The sequence below is a fragment of the Microtus oregoni genome, unplaced genomic scaffold, assembly GCF_018167655.1.
Source record: "Microtus oregoni isolate MIOR12 unplaced genomic scaffold, Mior012 000014F_ref0000157, whole genome shotgun sequence".
NCBI classification, from domain to species: domain Eukaryota; kingdom Metazoa; phylum Chordata; class Mammalia; order Rodentia; family Cricetidae; genus Microtus; species Microtus oregoni.
This window is the reverse complement of record NW_024543073.1, coordinates 30,645,963-30,664,501: the sequence shown is the minus strand read 5'-3', so window position 1 is coordinate 30,664,501 and position 18,539 is coordinate 30,645,963. Positions and strand designations below refer to the sequence as shown.

General features: G+C 38.8%; 1 protein-coding gene across 13 annotated transcripts in view; it reads left to right on the top strand.

The window, feature by feature from the left end:
* Mef2c (myocyte enhancer factor 2C) overlaps positions 1–15,785 on the top strand; it is a 164,726-nt gene extending 148,941 nt beyond the window's left edge. For 7 of the 13 annotated variants that reach the window (XM_041663529.1, XM_041663528.1, XM_041663531.1 and 4 more), the window contains 5 exons: positions 2,123–2,295; positions 3,780–3,803; positions 4,693–4,822; positions 5,403–5,538; positions 11,766–15,785. In XM_041663529.1, coding sequence (XP_041519463.1) covers positions 2,123–2,295; positions 3,780–3,803; positions 4,693–4,822; positions 5,403–5,538; positions 11,766–12,087 — 785 coding nt within the window. In that variant the 3' untranslated portion in view covers positions 12,088–15,785. The remainder of the gene's footprint in view (positions 1–2,122; positions 2,296–3,779; positions 3,804–4,692; positions 4,823–5,402; positions 5,539–11,765) is intronic. The other 6 variants (XM_041663537.1, XM_041663536.1, XM_041663535.1 and 3 more) reach the window with 3 other exon arrangements.
* The last annotated feature ends 2,754 nt before the right edge of the window (positions 15,786–18,539 follow it).

Here is an 18,539-nt window from a genome sequence, read left to right as displayed (position 1 = left end):
CACCTCCTCCCAGCCTCCCATTTCCCTCCCCCTCCTCCCACCCTTCTCCCCCTCCTCCCACCCTTCTCCCCCTCCCCCCACTCCTCTCCCCCTCCCTCTCCAGTCCACAGAGCAGTCCGGGTTCCCTGCCCTGTGGTAAGTCCTAGGTCCTCCCCCCTCCGTCCATATCTAGGAAGGTGAACATCCAAACTGGCTAGGCTTCCACAAAGCCAGCACATGAAGTAGGATCAAAACCCCGTGCCATTGTCCTTGGCGTCTCATCAGCCCTCATTGTTCGCCATGTTCAGAGAGTCCGGTTTTATCCCATGGTTTTTCGGTCACAGTCCAGCTGGCCTTGGTGAGCTCCCAGTAGATCAGCTCCACTGTCTCAGTGGGTGGGTGCACGCCTCGTGGTCCCGACTTCTTTGCTCATGTTCTCCCTCCTTCTGCTCCTCATTGGGACCTTGGGAGTTCAGTCCAGTGCTCATGTGTGGGTCTTTGTCTCTTCTTGAAATAGTCCTGTCTTTCCCTTTGCAACGTCTTGTCTCTCCCTGAATCCATTACAGCAGTGTCAAGAAAGATCCACACACCAGGGCTTTCCCATGTCCAGGCTTTACAGTGCCTGGACTCTGACCACTCAGGGGCCAGTTTTATCTCTGTACTCAAACTTGGGTGGTCTCCATTTCTACCACATTAACAGAGTTTGAGACTACCACAGACCAACTTCCAGATCCTCCATGGAACATTCCCTTTTCATTGGCTCCTTTGTAAGCAGATTCCTCTGAGTTTTCCTAAGGATGGTAAAATCCATTCTCAGCCCTCCCCCTACCCAGTCACGCAAAGACACAGACTTAACTACTTCTTCTCTTTTGTTGAAAAGCAAATTAGTCTCTGAATCTACATTAGGCAAAAAAAAAAAAAAAACAAAGTTGACTAAAGTATAATCTATATTATTCTTATATTATTCTCCAGGCATCTTGCCCTAGGTAGTTTTGTTAGTACACAAGTGTGGATTGCTTTACTAGAAAGGAATTTCAGAGCCTTCCAAGGCTGTAGCCTTGTCTTTGCATTCTCACAGAGTAACACTTGGTCTCCTCCTTCGAAGTGTAATAGATACTTGTCTTTTGTGAAGATGACAATAACCAAAGTTTAACTGCCTCCTGAAAGCCACCCTCAGAAAACGACTGGTTTTCTAGAGCGTATTGTTGAATCCGGCAGTGGGATTCTCTTCTCCATCAAGAAAGCTGCAAATAGCTGTTTGAGTTAGCTCTTACTTCACTTCAGGCTGCCTTTCCACCCATGTCCTTAGCTGTTTCTATCACGGGTAGTGTGTTTTAACTGAGGGAAAAAGAAGCTTTGAAATGCCCACTTTGTTAGTAGGAAGCGAAATATCAGGTCCTAAATGAACCCAATGTCTTCACAATTAGTGTCTTTTCCTGTGTCTGGATGACTCAGCACTCAGGCATCATAGCTTCAGTGCCTGAGGAATGTCACTTTTGAAGATTTTCCTGAGCAGGAAAGAGTGCGAGGCTTCAGGCTGTGTGCTGAACTTGGGGAGAAGGGTAAACCAGATGCAAGAAAGGCTATGGAGAGCTTTCCCTTAGAGCTGAGGGAGAGTGAACAGCAAGATGTGTATGCAGCTTCCCCTCCTCCCGCCTGCCCTAGAAATTACAGCTTGCAGCCTTGTCCCTTCTTCATCGAAGGATACACAGTCACACAGAAGAAAACCCAAACCAACCGAAAGAGTGAGTCACTCCGGCCCCGCCTCCGCCAAACTCATCAATTAAAGTGCAGGACCAATTCTGTGCTTTTCTTAGATCCTGAACTGGCTGTCTGACTTTCTTCCGGGGGTGGGAGGTGGGAACTTAAAAGAAAAAAAAAAGCATACGATATGCAGATTTCTGATCAAGCTAACAAAGATTCGTTCTCTTCTCACAGAAAAAGTTTTTAATATTCCTTCAGAGATATATGAAACAATTAACTGGGTTGCTGCCTTTCATGCAGAGGTTAAGTCAGTCAGCCTTTGAGCTCTTATATGTTCGTATAGAGATGTCTCACAGTTAAACTTTCCCTTTTATTCTCCTACAGGCTGTGCTCAATTCTAGATTTCTCCCTGAGTTCTGTCACTGCTTTGTATTAACAGGGAACGGATATGGCAACCCCCGAAACTCACCAGGTCTGCTGGTCTCACCTGGTAACTTGAACAAGAACATTCAAGCCAAATCTCCTCCCCCTATGAATCTAGGGATGAACAACCGTAAACCAGATCTCCGAGTTCTTATTCCACCAGGCAGCAAGAACACGATGCCATCAGTGGTAATGCTCAACTCTGTCTTTAATACGTGTTGATGATAGCTTATCCAGATGTGTTTTTCTATTTTAGTATTTTTCTACATATGAATTTATGTCGTCCCAGAAAATTAACTCTGTTGACTAATTTTTTATTACTATTGATGGGACTGTAGTAAGTGATTTTGCATTTTCATGTTCTATATTAAAAGAATCATAATAAACTCTTTTTCAGGATTATTTTTCTGGAAGAAGAAAAACCATTCTTCCTAAGGCTCTCCATTTATAGTTAGAAAAACAGTTCTACCACCGATCAAATCATATCCCATAGGATGAGTAATTACGAAGTGCTTCATAAAAGTATCTTCACATTGTCGAGCTATTTATATTCTCAGAATGCTGACAGGGAAAAATACTTTCCCTGATTCCTAAATGAAATTTCTTATATTAATTGGAAATTCCTTTCTTATATATCACTTCTTTAATATCTAATAGACCATATGCTTTGCATGGCCTCAGTTCATCTTTGACAATACGTTCCTTATGAAAATTACTAACTCTCAAAAGCAAACTGTATTAAACCACAAACATTTGAGAGTCAACATTACATTTTATATCAAAAAGGTTGTGACATAATTTTAAGAGAAAATATAGAATTATAAAATATAGTCTTAAACATACATAAAATTCTCATGTTGTATCATTTTCTTGTTCATAAGATTCATGCTTAAGATGTAAAAAATATTGTGCTATCAAGCTCAAGACAAAGATGATAGAAAGAGAGAGAGAGATTAAATAAAGTGTTCTTCAACTCAGCAGCACTTACCAATGAGAAATTTATAGCAAAGATTTAGTAGGCAGATTTAAATTATTCTACAAATATTTCTTTCTTTCTGTTCTTTAGAATTCTCTACTCTGTGGCATGCTTAGGAGTAAAATAGTCCTGTGAACCAATTGGTTTATTATTATATTCATTTTGAGTATCTAGGCAAAATCAAATAATATGTGACATTACCTTTAGAAAAGACTGGGTCTAATAAATAAAACCTCCCACGGTGATGCAGTCGGTGTGGGCCAGGCATGGCAAACAGTGACTCTCAGTAAATTTATTCCACATCCCTTAAAACTGATGCAATCCCATGGATTCTGCAAGTGGCAGGCCGTGTCTCTCTCTGGTTGTCAGGTGTGACACCCTCTTCCCCTAGCAAGTAGGGTTTAAGATACAATCCTTATATTTTTTTTATCAAAATATGGTGATGAAATAATGACCATGGAGACACCGATGTGTGCTGAAACCCAGCTATAAAGAAATACTGCCTTCGCATTCGGAACCAGCACCTCGCTAGGGAAACAAAGGATGCCTTTGTTAAGGGTTGCCTTTGGAATCTGCTGTATAAAACTGCTTAAATTGTTGTGTCTATCAGGGGGTGCTTCTCCTTTTGCTGAAAAGATTTTCACAGTGATAAATATTTACAGACACTAATTAATAAACTCCTTCCCCATGCTCTCAGTCTGAGGATGTGGACCTGCTGTTGGTAAGTGGTAAGAATGTTTCTCTTGGAGGGCATGTTCAGGAAGAAAGAAAAACTAATTTAGTGTAAGGTGCTAGCTGTGATCAAATGGAAAGACTTTAAAACTGACCTTGCTGAATGAGGATAATGATTAGCTTAAGCATCCTGAGTTTTTAGGGTCACTGACAGGTGGAAAAGAACACCTGATTTTTGTGGGTCTTTTCCCATGTCCCCACCTTTTAACTAGAGGCCATATTCTCAGTATTTTAAGACTGAACTTTCTCTAAAATCCAAACACAAAAATTATTTCTTTAGGTATTAAAGCGTAAAATGCTTACTTTTCAAGATTTAAAATACCATTATTCTAAGCAAATGCATCTTTTACCTCCTTGTTCTAAGGAGTTAATTACAGGCATTAGCTACTTTGCCATCTATACAAGGAAGTTTAGAAGCTGAAGAAAGTGGTCAGAGCACCACCTGCTGGTCAGAATATAGCATGAACCCATATCTGTCAGCTCAGCTGTATATAGAACTAACTGATCATAAAACCCATCACGGTTGATTTTAATTTTTTAATTTGCATTTGAATAAAAACTGAAACAATAGCAGTACAGTATACATATTTCATCAGTTCTCAACATAGTCTGTTTTTACCCGTAATAAAGCTTTGGTACTTGTTACTAGTTCAGTTGCCTAGGAGATACTGATGTAATGGGTTACTATGGCAACAGCTGGTCTCTTGAAGGATTGTAAATGATAGGGTTGGCAGAGTTCATAGAGACACATGTTAAATGATTAATTTCATGAGCATTGTACCAACTTATTTCTTTATGTGAAAAACTAATACTGAGACCTAATATTTTTAACTTTTTAAAATTTGCCATCAATAATGTCCTTTTATTTACTTTAAAAGAATCAAAGGATAAATAACTCCCAGTCGGCTCAGTCATTGGCTACCCCAGTGGTTTCCGTAGCAACACCTACTTTACCAGGACAAGGAATGGGAGGATATCCATCAGCCATTTCAACAACATATGGTACTGGTGAGTAGCTTTGCTATGTGCAAATATTACAGTAAACACTTCTTTAAAAAGCAGATTTTAAAAGTTGTTTTCTCTACCCTGTAGGGAGCTCATGTGGTGCCCGTGTCCACAGTGCACTGCACCATTACGTAGGCTCTGCTAAGGCAAAGTGATTGTCTAGACGTACTCTTTCTTTAAGTCTCTGGAAGTTTTATTCGCCCAAAGTGAATTCAAATGTCAAGGAAACTGAGCTACTATTTTTTTTAGTGTAATAGAAAGCTCACTTTATGGAGATTTTTAAATGAAAAAAAAATTCTAAACCATAAAACATGTGCATACTTTATACTTTAAACAAAGTGAGTATAATAAGCTATAATTGCAGGATCTATTCCTTTTAATCGTTTGTGAAATCCTTACTTGGGTGAATAATATTTTTCTTTCTAAATTAAAATTATCCCTGGTGTTTTATTTTCTTCTCTTCTCAAATCAAAACCTTTGACTCAAGCATGTTTTAGAAATTGAAACTGTTTAATTTTGTTTACTATTTGACAGTTTCCAAATTAAGTGTTTTCCTTGCTGCTACCCTCATTTCTTCCTCTAGAGTACTCTCTGAGTAGCGCTGACCTGTCATCTCTGTCTGGCTTCAACACTGCCAGTGCGCTTCACCTTGGCTCAGTCACTGGCTGGCAACAGCAGCACCTCCATAACATGCCACCATCTGCCCTCAGTCAATTGGGGTAAGCAATATTTATGTCTTCCAATCGTAACCGGAGACTGTGTTTTTAAATGATAAAGGCCTGTCCTTAACTTTGTGCTTTCATATCCATGAAAGGACATAAAATCTGATTTCTGTGAAAGACACTTTCAGATCACACGTTTCAAGCAGTTTAGTTTCAACTTCTCTCGTGTGTTTTTTATGTGAATGGGGAGCACTAATAGGTACAGTCTTTCCTCAATGTGAGAGACTCTCTTTCCTTCTAATGTTGCCAGGGATGAAGCTTCGGGTTAGATTTCTTTAAGGTTACTTTTTTGAACACTTTGAAAGTATTTATAGTTATTATTCTTTACATTTTTGAGCTGAGGTTCTCACTTAACACAAACTACGTAATTTCCTCTAATATGAACCTAATGCTTATAAAATCAACTGTTGAATTTCTATACAGACTTTAAATATGTATAGTATTCATTCATAGTATAGTTGCCTAGTTATATCCATTGTATTAAAATATATGCACAAATACCAATTACACATGCAATACTAATTACTGAATTTGAGTATAAAATAACTTTTGTTGTTCTCTGGTCAAAGTATGTATCTTTCTGCCCCCTTGTGGTTGCTTTGAGATGCATCTTTGTCATGGAAATGCCTTATGTCTATGAAGAAACCCGAACTATAAAATGCCCTGAATCTACAATTCACACTCTATCTTATAATAACTAAATCAGACACCTCACTTTAATCTGAAATAATAATTGCAGAATTCAGTTAATCTTAAAAAACAAATAGGACACAACTACTTAAAGATGATTTTAGAAACATCCTACATCCCCACCCCTCTTTCAGTTTTCTATTGAGCCATTTTAGTTACAAGATAGTAATATTAGTTAACAAGTTTTGTGCCTAGGAAAGTCTATTGATTCAAGTGAAAGTCGCTAATTGGTACTATAGCTTCATTGTTCTTGCCTTCTCCTCTCCACTCCCCCACTGAACTTCAATGGGTACTGATGTAACATAGGTCAGAGTTCTAACACACCCCTCAATGGGTACTGATGTAACATAGACCAGAGTTCTAACACACCCTTCAATGGGTACCGATGTAACATAGACCAGAGTTCTAACACACCATTCAATGGGTACTGATGTAACATAGGTCAGGGTTCTAACACACCATTCATTGGGTACTGATGTAACATAGGTCAGGGTTCTAATACACCATTCAAGAGTCTTTTGCTATGGCTACTCCACTGAGAAATCACTCTCGTTGGAAATCTAGCCTTCCATGTGCACAATAAAGCAAATTACCATGGCATTAGCTGTGCTTTCTTCAAAGAGCGCTGCCATTGAAGATGTATGAAATGTTGATCAACAATGTTCTTTTTCAGATATTTAAATTTTCAGTCCAGTGCTAATTATGCAAGTAGATTCTAATTACAATGATTTTTTTCTAGAAATCATCACTAAGTACAGAATACTATCCAGACACTTTTGCGTATATCTGCACAGCATTGCACTGACCTACTTCTCAATAAGGGGAACTATTCGTTTCTGATTTTTCACAAAAGTCATCCATCATGGCACCAAATTCAACCCCCCACACACAATATATTATTCATGTCAAAAAGCCTTGTAATGATCAGCCAGATGGCTCAGTGCCTAAAGGTCCTTGTGACAAAGGCTCGTTAACAACCTTGACAACCTGACTTTGATTACTGGGACCCACAGGTGGAAAGAGAACCAAGGTGTAGATGCACCCACAGTCACAGAGTAAGTACAGAATACAGTTTGAAGCCATGCCATTTCATTTGAATGCCACTTTTCTTTGATTGTGGATAATACCAGATCATTATTAATTATGAGGGCATACACATATTTGTTACTTTGACCATACACAGAATTGGAAAACCTATTACATGGGAAAACATAATTCTCTACTACGTTTAAGTGAGAAGGGAATTAGTGTTACCCCAAGACTAAAGGAAAACTCAGTTCCAGCAACCAACGGTCCATCCCCCTTTTCTTTCAAAAATAAGTCTTCTTGTGCATAATTTGAATTTTGTCTATGAGGTACAGTTGCCCTTAATTGCTGCCCTTCTACCTCAAACTGGGAGAACAACCAATCATTACAACTTTCTAGTCAGCACCACCTCCCGCCTCTCTCCTCCTCCTCCATCACCATATACCTTCTCGCTCATCCTATTTCATAGTAGTTATTCATAAGCTATCTTCAGATAAGCTGACTCACTCTTACACACTGTTTTGTAGAAAACCCCAACTTTTATTGCTTATGTAAAATAAGGTATATAATTTGTTAGAGCAGCGACTCTCAACCTGTGGGTCAAAACTCCTTTGTGGGGTCATGTGTCAGACATCCTGTATATCAGATAGTTATATTATGATTCATAACAGGAGAAAAATTGCAATTATAAAATAACAACAAAAATATTTTATGGTTGGGGGTCACCACATCATGAGGAACTGTATTAAAGAGTCAGCAGCAGGAGGGTTGAAAATCACAGCCTTAGCAAATGAAACAGCTAAAAGGACTGATATGTTTTCAAATGAAAGGGTCTCACAGATTTGTGCTTAGGGCTCCCTTTTTAGGTGGGTACTGTATTTTAAGCAAAGATTGGAACAGATTTTAGCTGCAACAAAGTGAATCCTAAAATGGCTACTGTAATTCTCTGACAAAATTGCCAAGTATAATAGAATTCTCCCTATTTGTCCAAGAAAACAAAAATGTCTGCTTTGTCCTTTACAGCATTGTCCGCAAGGCTAGGCTTGAGAAACTGAGTAGTATCTATTTTATATAATGAAGTTAGACAAAAAGCATGCACCAATTTTATGTAGGAAGAGACATTCCTGGTGAGGGGATTCACCACTTTAGAGCCCGACCCTTGACTTTTAGGTACTCTTTTGATTGCTGTCTAGAAAATGACAACCTGTTTTCTGGAAGTCGGTCCACTCAATGTCTTTGTTATGAGAATACTCAGTACATACTGAGAGAGGGAGAAAGGGAGAGTGAATAGAGATTACTTTTAAAAGTTAGGCTTTATGGCCGCGTGGTTCTAGTCTTGGTCTGGTCTACATAGTAAGTCCCTGTCAATCAGGGCTACATAGTGAAACCCAGCCCCCCCCCCCAAAAAAAAAGAAAGAGAAAAAAGCAAAGAAAATGAAAAACTGAGGCTCGGGGAGTGGAGAGATGGTGGTTCGGGAGCTGATAGCTTTTACTGGTCTTGCAGAAGACCCAGGACACCCATGGCATGTGATTTACAGCTACCTGTAAGTCTAGCTCCAGACATTATCCAACATCCTCCTCTGGCTTCTCCATACCTGCACACATATGCACAGACTCACACAGAGACATACACATACATACATAAATAAAAATAAATCAATCTTTAAAAACAACTAGGCTCAGCTGAGTCTGATGTGCACACCGATAGTCCCAGCACCTAGGAGACCGAGACAGGAGGACTAGAAGTTTCAGGCCAGCCTCCAATGAGACTGTCTCATGGAGAGGGGGAAAAGATAAATGTATTAGGTAAACCTAATTTTCTCTAGGTGGTAGAGTGAGATGAACTTACGAAAAAAATCCATATTTTATTTCTGAATGATTTGGAGGAAGGGAAGTTTGCTTTGCTTAAAGTCGGAACTAGTGCAGAGGACCTCACAAGGTACCCTACACACCTGGTCCCCGCCCACCCCTCCTCCTACCTCTTTCTTTACCCTCTTACACCTGTAGCACTCACAGCTGTCTATGGCTATATTTTGCTCTCAAGAAAAGACTAGTCTATATACACTTAAATGAGGTGGATACTGCGTTTTCTTGTTGAGAAAGTACTTCTTTGACAGCAGAGGTTAGCCACTCTATGCTGCATCCTGCACTACAGGGAAATGATGTGGAGATGAAGAGACCATTGATATCTCTTTACTGTAGATTTAGTCCTCACAATGACACAGCTCAGAATAAACTTGTATATATGTTTAGTGGCAAATGAAATCCCACTACCGGATAAATGGTTCTAGTTAAAGAAAAGAATTGCCAAAAGTTACTTTACCTGCAAGATGCAGCTTGATGTCCACACAGCCATTTATAATGGGAACTGAAGCAAATAAAAGGGTAGTTCAGCTTTCAGATGTCATTAGAAAACATCATTTTGCTCATACTTCTCTTAATTTATATATACACACATATATGTGTATGTATATGTGTATATATATATATATATAAACTATGTGACCAGCTTACCAATTTTTTTTAGAAATTTCCCAATCTACTATGCTTAGAGAAAAGCAAGTTAAATGTCAATGAGTGAAGAAAGGTATCTATTGATGTGCTGTGTCATTTCTAGGCTCCTAATTGACATTCCTTATTAAGCACTTGTATGATTCACAGCAGAAGCATTTAATTAAATGTTAGTGAAAAGATTTTTCTTACCCAGAGCCAGGAAAACTCTTTCTTCCAGAAATCAAAAGAGGATTTCCTCGAACATCAAAATGAATCATTAAGTAACTTCGAACCAGTATAAAATAATCCACCATTATGGTGCCTTTGAAATTCAGGTGTTTTCCTGCCCCTACCTCAATATATTCATGATTTAAAATAACTAAATGTCTTAGGAAATTAGAGAACTAAATAAACTAAAATAACAAGTTTCAGGTAAAATAGTTGCACAAATAAACAGAGATAAAACCTGTGTGCACTGGGATTGTCTGCGTGCTCAGACTGCCAAAGAATGAAGGGCTCATTAAAGGAGCAAAGAATTCCCTTTATATTGTCCTCCATGTTAGCTCATCTATTAATAAAAGGAAAGTAATTCCTTGCCAGTAGGTGGTGCTTTTGTATAAAACATTACTCAAAGATAAACTCATTCCCGACTAATTTTATATCTCTGTGCACCCTACTCCTCTACCACATCTCCCAAAAGGCCAGCCCCAAGTTAGTCCAGTTTTCTCTGAAATATACTCATATTGTTTCCCTGCTTAGAAAGGCACATGTGGTTCTCCCCATTAGGAAGCAGCAAGCTTACACACATGAATAGGTAGGCTAACTTGTGGTTAAATTCGTGTGTCTGTATAGATGATTATTTTCTGTGAGAATCCCTCAGTTAAAGCGACTCCTGTACTTTCTTGACAGTGTAGTTGGGTCAGCTAGGCTCTGGAGGTGGATGTCAATGCAATCAGAATACAGGAACAACAACAAAAATGTCTTAAAGTTGATGCAAGGTGACCACAGTTTGCCCTGCTCAAAGTCACTGATTGCCAAGCTACACTTGAAGACTTAATGTGTCTCTCTCTCCAGAATATCATGTCTAAAGTCTCCCAGAACACACTCTTGAAATCAGTGAGGATTAGAAGTATAGTAATAGAATACTCCCTCGTTCTTTGCCACGTCATTTTCTTAGGAATCACTAGATTCACCAAATAATATGAGTTAATTTATAACTCTATTAAAAGAGGACTGTGGTCCTAAGTCCCCTGTCATCACTACTGCTTAGCCAGAGTGTGGCTAGCAGAATCAGGAACTGCAGATAAGGCTTTCACCCCACACACCTACAGAAGATAATGTTCAGTTATGCATCAGTTTTAGTGAGATGTTTTTAAATCGATATTTAAATTTTCTGCAGACACTGTTAAGTCCTCTTCCCCTCCTTCCCCTCCCAAGCTTTGCATCGGAGATATATATATATATATGTATATATATATACATATATATATATATACACTTGAAATGTTCTGTTCATTTGAAATTCAAACTGTTCACTTCCCCTTATTCACTAACTCTACTTGTATGGGCATATGAAATGAAAGGAGAGAAAGCTTAAAATAATTTTCAGTGCAGGAATTAGTAAACCAAGAGAGGCTGGCCCAAATCCAAACACCATTCCCCAAGGTTTAGAAAATGAAAGATTGGAATCGTACAGGGAAAATTCCGTGAACATAGAATGACTTTTGTATCATGTCTTAAACCTTTATGAAAAGGTAATCAATATGGTTTTGGAGTCTCTTGGGGCCTATAGATCATCCAGGAATCCTGGGCCTGTTCAGTAGAGCGTTTCCCACCAGGCAGAGGTATTCTCAACCAACCTCACTAGGCAGCGACACCCCTCGGTGCTGAGATGCGCTTCTCTCTGGGCGTGCACTAGAGTCTATGCAAGTCGTTACGCTGATATGTTTGTAATGTGAGTTCCTGGGGCCTGCAGGCCTCCTCCATCTGTAACTGGGTTTCCTTTCCTCCTACAGAGCTTGCACTAGCACTCATTTATCTCAGAGTTCAAATCTCTCCCTGCCTTCTACTCAAAGCCTCAACATCAAGTCAGAACCTGTTTCTCCTCCTAGAGACCGTACCACCACCCCTTCGAGATACCCACAACACACGCGCCACGAGGCGGGGAGGTCTCCTGTTGATAGCTTGAGCAGCTGTAGCAGTTCCTACGATGGGAGCGACCGAGAGGATCACCGGAACGAATTCCACTCCCCCATTGGACTCACCAGACCTTCGCCGGACGAAAGGGAAAGTCCCTCAGTCAAGCGCATGCGACTCTCTGAAGGATGGGCAACATGATCACATTATTACTTAATAGTTTTTTTTTCTTGCAGTGTGTGTGTGTGTGTGCTATACCTTAATGGGGAAGGGGGGTCGATATGCATTATATGTGCCGTGTGTGGAAAAAAAAAAAACCGTCAGGTACTCTGTTTTGTAAAAGTACTTTTAAATTGCCTCAGTGATACAGTATAAAGATAAACAGAAATGCTGAGATAAGCTTAGCACTCGAGTTGTACAACAGAACACTTGTACAAAATAGATTTTAAGGCTAACTTCTCTTCACTGTTGTGCTCCTTTGCAAAATGTATGTTACAATAGATAGTGTCATGTTGCAGGTTCAACGTTATTTACATGTAAATAGACAAAAGGAAACATTTGCCAAAAGCGGCAGATCTTTACTGAAAGAGAGCAGCTGTTATGCAACATATAGAAAAATGTATAGAAGTTTGGACAGACCCGGAAAGGGGTGGCCATTGGTAAATGTTAGGAACATGCCCGGTCACCTAATGTCCCGAGCACGCTCACAAACCTGCAGGCAAATCATTGGCGTATGGCACTCATTCAAAAGGATCAGAAACCATTCAAAGAGGACCATACCTACTTTAAAAGAAAAGAAAAGAAAAAAAAGCAAAAACAGAAAAAAAAATAATAAAAACAAAAAAGTGTGGCGTTTGAGAGCTAACGTATTTAATTAAATAAATAAATCTGGGTCTGCATCTCTTATTAAATAAAAAAATATAAAAATATGTACATTACATTTTGCTTATTTTCATATAAAAGGTAAGAAAGAGTTTGCAAAGCATTTGTGGCTTTTTGTAGTTTACTTAAGCCAAAATGTGTTTTTTCCCCTCAATAGCTTCGCTAATATTTTAAACAGTCCTGTAAAAACCCACAGAGGACTTTTTGTATAGAAAGCACTACCTTAAGCCATGAGGAACTCCATGCTTTGCTAACCAAGATAACTGTTTTCTCTTTGTAGAAGTTTTGTTTTTGAAATGTGTATTTCTAATTATATAAAATATTAAGAATCTTTTAAAAATCTGTGAAATTAACATGCTTGTGTATAGCTTTCTAATATATATAATATTATGGTAATGGCAGAAGTTTTGTTTTCTTAATAGCGGGAGGGGGGTATATTTGTGCAGTTGCACACTTGAGTAACTATTTTCTTTCTGATTTCTTTTACTCTGCATACATTTTATAAGTTCAAGGTCAGCTGTCAAAAGGATAACCTGTGGGGTTAGAACATAATACATTGCAACATCCTAAATCATTTTTAAAACATCAACAAATTATTGGGTCAACTGACATCCATTGTATATACTAATTGGTTTCTTTCAAACTATCTTGTTTTGTTTCTTTGCATTTTATCAAAAGCAGGGCCCCTTTAAGATCTCTCCATTTCACCACGCATCTTGGAATTCAGTAAGTTCATATCCTAACTTGCCCATATTTTAAATTTACATAGTTCATGTTCAGCCTTGAATTTGATGTTTCTTAGACGTATTCCCAGAGTAAGAAGCTGTGTGGGGTTACATGTCCTGCAAGTTGGGCCCTAGGAATAAGAGACGTGAGGGCTTTTGTTTTGTTTTGTTTTTTTGTTTTTGTTTTGCTTTTTTTGTTTTGTTTTTTGTTTTTTGTTTTTTGTTTTTTTTTTTTGGTGGATAAGTTACAGATCTCTGTAGAAGAAAAAATGTGGAAGAGTGGGTGCTAGAAAGGAGCGTAACGGTGGAAGAACAGTTGCTTGTCGTCCACCCTCATGATTTTAACTGACTCGTAACAATCTTGTCAGCAGTGTAGGACTGTTGGACAACCTGGTCTACAGTACCCCCAATGTCACTTCTGCATAAAGCATGTATGTCATCTATTTTTCCTTCAATAAAGAGATTTAATAGCCATTTCAAGAAATCCCATTTAAAAAAATACTTTCTCTATGTCCCTTTTTTATTTTAAATAATTTAAATCTTGTCTAATATTCATGTGTAAGGGATTAATTATTAGACCCTTTAAAAGTGAGGGCCATTAAGAATCAGTATATAGTGTTGAAGTGATATTTCAGGCTAGGAAATGGTTTCCTTCTCTGGAAAGGGCAGACGATTAGTTCATCTCCAGTCACCAGTCCTGACATGAGGAGCCAAGAATACGGTGATCTCAGTCTGCTAGATCATATGTAGAACATGTTCATCCAGTTTTTTATTTCCTTTTACCTGCATAGTTACTATGTGTTTCTCACTGTAAAAGGCTGCCGCTGGGTGGCAGAAGCCAAAAGACCTTTAACGAGGCTATATTTTTCTTAACTTGATCTGCAATCCATAATTAGACCACGATGCACCTTTGGTTGTATCTATATAGGATGCTAGCCTGCCTTGTACTAATGTTTTATATATTAAAAACAAAATAAAGATATCAATCATTTCATATATATCCCACTACTAAAGGTATCCATGGAACATGAAGACTAGTATTTATGCAGAAGAAAAACAGGAAATTAACCCCTACAAATACCGTTATCTATACACCTGTTTGCATGTTCGCGTATGTACACAAACATGCAGTTGAAGTGAAAAAGAAAATCAGTCCATTATTTCACACTAGACTTAATTCCATCCTGACGATTCATGTTTATAACTTAATATGTATTAAATATGCAAGCATATCACAAATATTCTCTGTCATTTCAAAATGCATTTGTTTATCAGTATCAATAGAATCTTGCCAGTGGGTGGGAAAGGGTCATATAAAAATACGAAGAAATAGCCATATTAAATTTTTACCTGCCATTTGCCTCCGCAACAAAGCAAACTTGAGTTTCTAATGCTAAAGATAGAATAAGCTAATGCACCAGCAGGGGCATCTGCTATTTATAGCAGCTCTGACAATAGGTTTTTACAAACTCAAGAACAGACTCACTTGAAAACGGACTCCAGTCACCTACTTCCCACTACTGAATTCAAAGCAGTAGCAGATAGCGAAGGGATAATCTAAGGATTCTTAAAGATGATTTTATGAGAAGCACAATCTTTATTGTGACCGGTAACATTCTCTGAACAGTCACACCTGTCTGTCTTTACCCTCCTGCTCTTCTGTAACTCACAGCTTGCTGTATTGGAAAACCAAGTATGGTTTTTAATCACAGAAAGTCCTTTGTATCCAGGAGTCCGGGGCAGAGCTCTGAGGGTCTATTATTTTACATTACCTGGCCTAGAGTGGCATTTTAGACAACATTCATCCTTGCAAGTAGGAGAACTGTAAGTGGCATTTTACATGGCTGCAAGTATTGTTATACCTAATCCTATTTGAAAAGAATTTTGGTAACAGTAAGCTGAAAACCGGTAGCGGTGTCGCAGCGCATGCAAGCTGCGCACCTGTAGACTGTTCGCACTGACGTGTGGAGGCTGTTTGTTTCAACCTTTTTTAAAATTGTGTTTTTTAGTAAGATGGCTTATTTTTTCCCAAAGGTGGAGTTTAACGTTTTGTAATGATGAATATAAAAATGCCTGTCATCTTTAGATCATTTAAAGGTTAACTAAAGTGAGAATTGCAAAACAAATCCCAATACACTTTTGAAAAGCATGTCTGCCCTCTCTCACCTCTGTTTTTTGACACACATACTCTTTATCTTAGAGATACCATTTGCTCCCTCGATCCCCTTCGCTTGTTTTCTCCCCAGAGAGTAAATGCTTTGTATTTCTTTTTTTTTTAATTTTTTTTTTTTTTGAAGAAGAAGCCACTTGAGCCTTAATAAAGGCTGTTGCCTAAGCATGGCACACTTCATCTGTCCTCATTTGTGCCATCTGCTCTGCTGTCGTCACTTGTATGGCGTTAATTTCCTGCCACTACAGATCTTTGAAGATTGCTTGACTACTGGTGTTTGTTAGAATGCTCCAGACTACAGATGTAATTAAAGGCTTTTCTCACTATGTTTTAACCAAAGATGTGGAGCGATCCAAGCCACATATCTTCGCCATTAAATTTGTCCATTTTGGTTATTTTCATAATCGGGTATTGCATTTTGCCTTCTCTGTTCATACCTCAAATTGATTCATACCTCAGTTTAATCCAAGGAGGTTGGCTAAGGGATAGATCCTGCTGTGGTTTGCATGCAGCAGCCGACTCGGAGCAGACAGACCCGGGTCACGGTAGGCACAGGACTTGGATTGCTTCAGATGGTTTGCTGTATCAGTTTCTTTCTTTTTCCTTTTCTGAGGACTTGTTTCCATTCAACGAGAGTAATTACAATGGCTTGTAAGTGAGGGCGTACAAGCATTTGCAACAAGTATCCAAATAGAGGCTCACAGCGGCATAAGCTGGACTTTGTCGCCACTAGATGACAAGATGTTATACCGAGTTCAACCACATCTGTGTATCTCAAAGGACTTAAATTCAGCTGTCTGTAGTGAATTAAAGTGGGGAATTTTCAAAAGTTTCTCCTGCTGGAAATAAGGTATAATTTGTATTTTGCAGACAATTCAGTAAAGTTACTGGCTTTCTTAGTGATGAAGTCTCTGTGGTGCGTTCTTTTAATTAATGTTTTGCTGTTCAAATTTATTCCACTTTATTATGTTTTTTTAAAGCAACTTATCCCCAAGCACAAATGAGCTTTCTCAGTTTTGAGCTCAAAATATATGAAAAGATGGATATGTGTGGGAAGGTGTGAACTGGGTAACAGCTCTTAAGATAAGGGAGTATTCAGTCAGTGTGGGAAGTCGAAGCTTTTTACTGACTGGGGCAACTTCTTTCTCCAAGCGGCTCCAAAGAGATCTTGATTTGTCTGGTGACAGGATTTCCCAGGGTCCTTATGAAAGGCATTACCAGGAAATAAATTATCATTTTAACTAAAATGTATAGAAAGTATTTTTCAGAAGCCTTCCTTTTTTAATCAAAAGAGCTTTTCTAAAAGTTGGAAATATAAGCTTATATCTAAGTATTTGAGTAAACCAGTGAAATCATATCTTCTTGAAACCACAAATTATATGCATTACCATAATCCAATCATAATTCTAATATGAGTGTTCTTAGAAGATCAATATGAGTCCATGTAGCAACTGAAAGGGGGAAAGGGGCTCGCTGCCAGCAATTAGACACTTTGGACTTTTGCATTAACAGTGATTCTTGATCTGAAAAATGAAAGAAAGATGCCTCGTGGACATTCTGCACATGACTTCAAAATGAGCATTGCTCTCTTTAATTGATTTCAGCAAACATTTATTCAGCAATAATCGTCTGTGGCTCTTGTGGTAGCTTCCATGATGCAGGAAGATGGGTTCCCTGCTTTCAGAAACTAATGGGAGACAGAAAGTGTTTTCAGAGGAGCCTTGGAGAGGAAAGCTTTGACCATCTAGGAAGGCAGAGACAGGCCCAGAGTGTAGAAGCTTTAAAATCTGGTTAGCTAGCAAAGCCTTGCCTTTCCTTTTGAAAGGTGGGCAGGATTAAGAAAGGCTCAGAAAGATCAAGCAGGCTGACTTCATGGCCCATGATCCTGCCCTGTGTTGACAGTAGTGCTCTCTTCTCACTATCTTGGAATATACTAATGTTACCTGTGAACTTGTGTTCTGTAGGCAAAGTACAGTGGGACAGTAGACTGTGTGTGTAAACTGAAGACACACACAGGAAAAGGGGAAAGGCTTCGCACTGATCCCTTTAACAGAAGATAGCATTTCCTGCTTCTGTGACAAGGAACCCCACTTTGTCACTTCCCTCTGGGTTCACAGCCTGATTCCAGCCCCAGGTAAGGATGTTCAACAAAGGAGCAGTAAATGAGAAAACACTCAGCTGAGGGAGCAGAGTACAGCTGCACAAGAATTGTAGACCTTTCTATTTCGACTAACGGAAACCATGAGTAAAAAAGAAAAAAAGAACGAGAAATAAGAGGGGGAGAATTAGCTAAGGGCTTGATTGGATCATGTCTGGGTTTAAGGACTCAATTAACACTGGGTGATAGTGGCACATGCGTTTGATCCCAGCACTTAGGAGGAAGAGAAAGGCAGGTGAATCTTGAGACCAGCCTGGTCTACATAGTGACTTCCAAGACAGCCAGGGCTGCACAGAGAATCCCTGTCTCAAAAAAAAGTTAACTATGGATGTAGATCCCTGTGCCTCTAAATTTCAGCACTCCAAGGGGCAGAAGCAAGACGAGATCACTGTCAGTCTGAGGTTAGCCTGTTCTACTTGGTTATTTCCAGACCAGTCAGGGATACATAGTAAGACCATGTCTCTAAAAAGAAAATAAAAAAGTTGATTAATATATAAAAGAGAGTTATCAGAATTCAAAAAAAATGTTAGATTAATGGTTGGCTCAACATTGCACTAAGAATCATAAAAGTTTACTTATTGAACTTAAATTATTAAGATCCTGATAATCACAAACAGAGGAGCCATCTCTCTGTGGCACAGTAGTGTTCAATAGGTTGAGTTAGACTTATATCCATGAGAATATTATAAATATGAGCTTAACCTCAGGGTATCAGTTA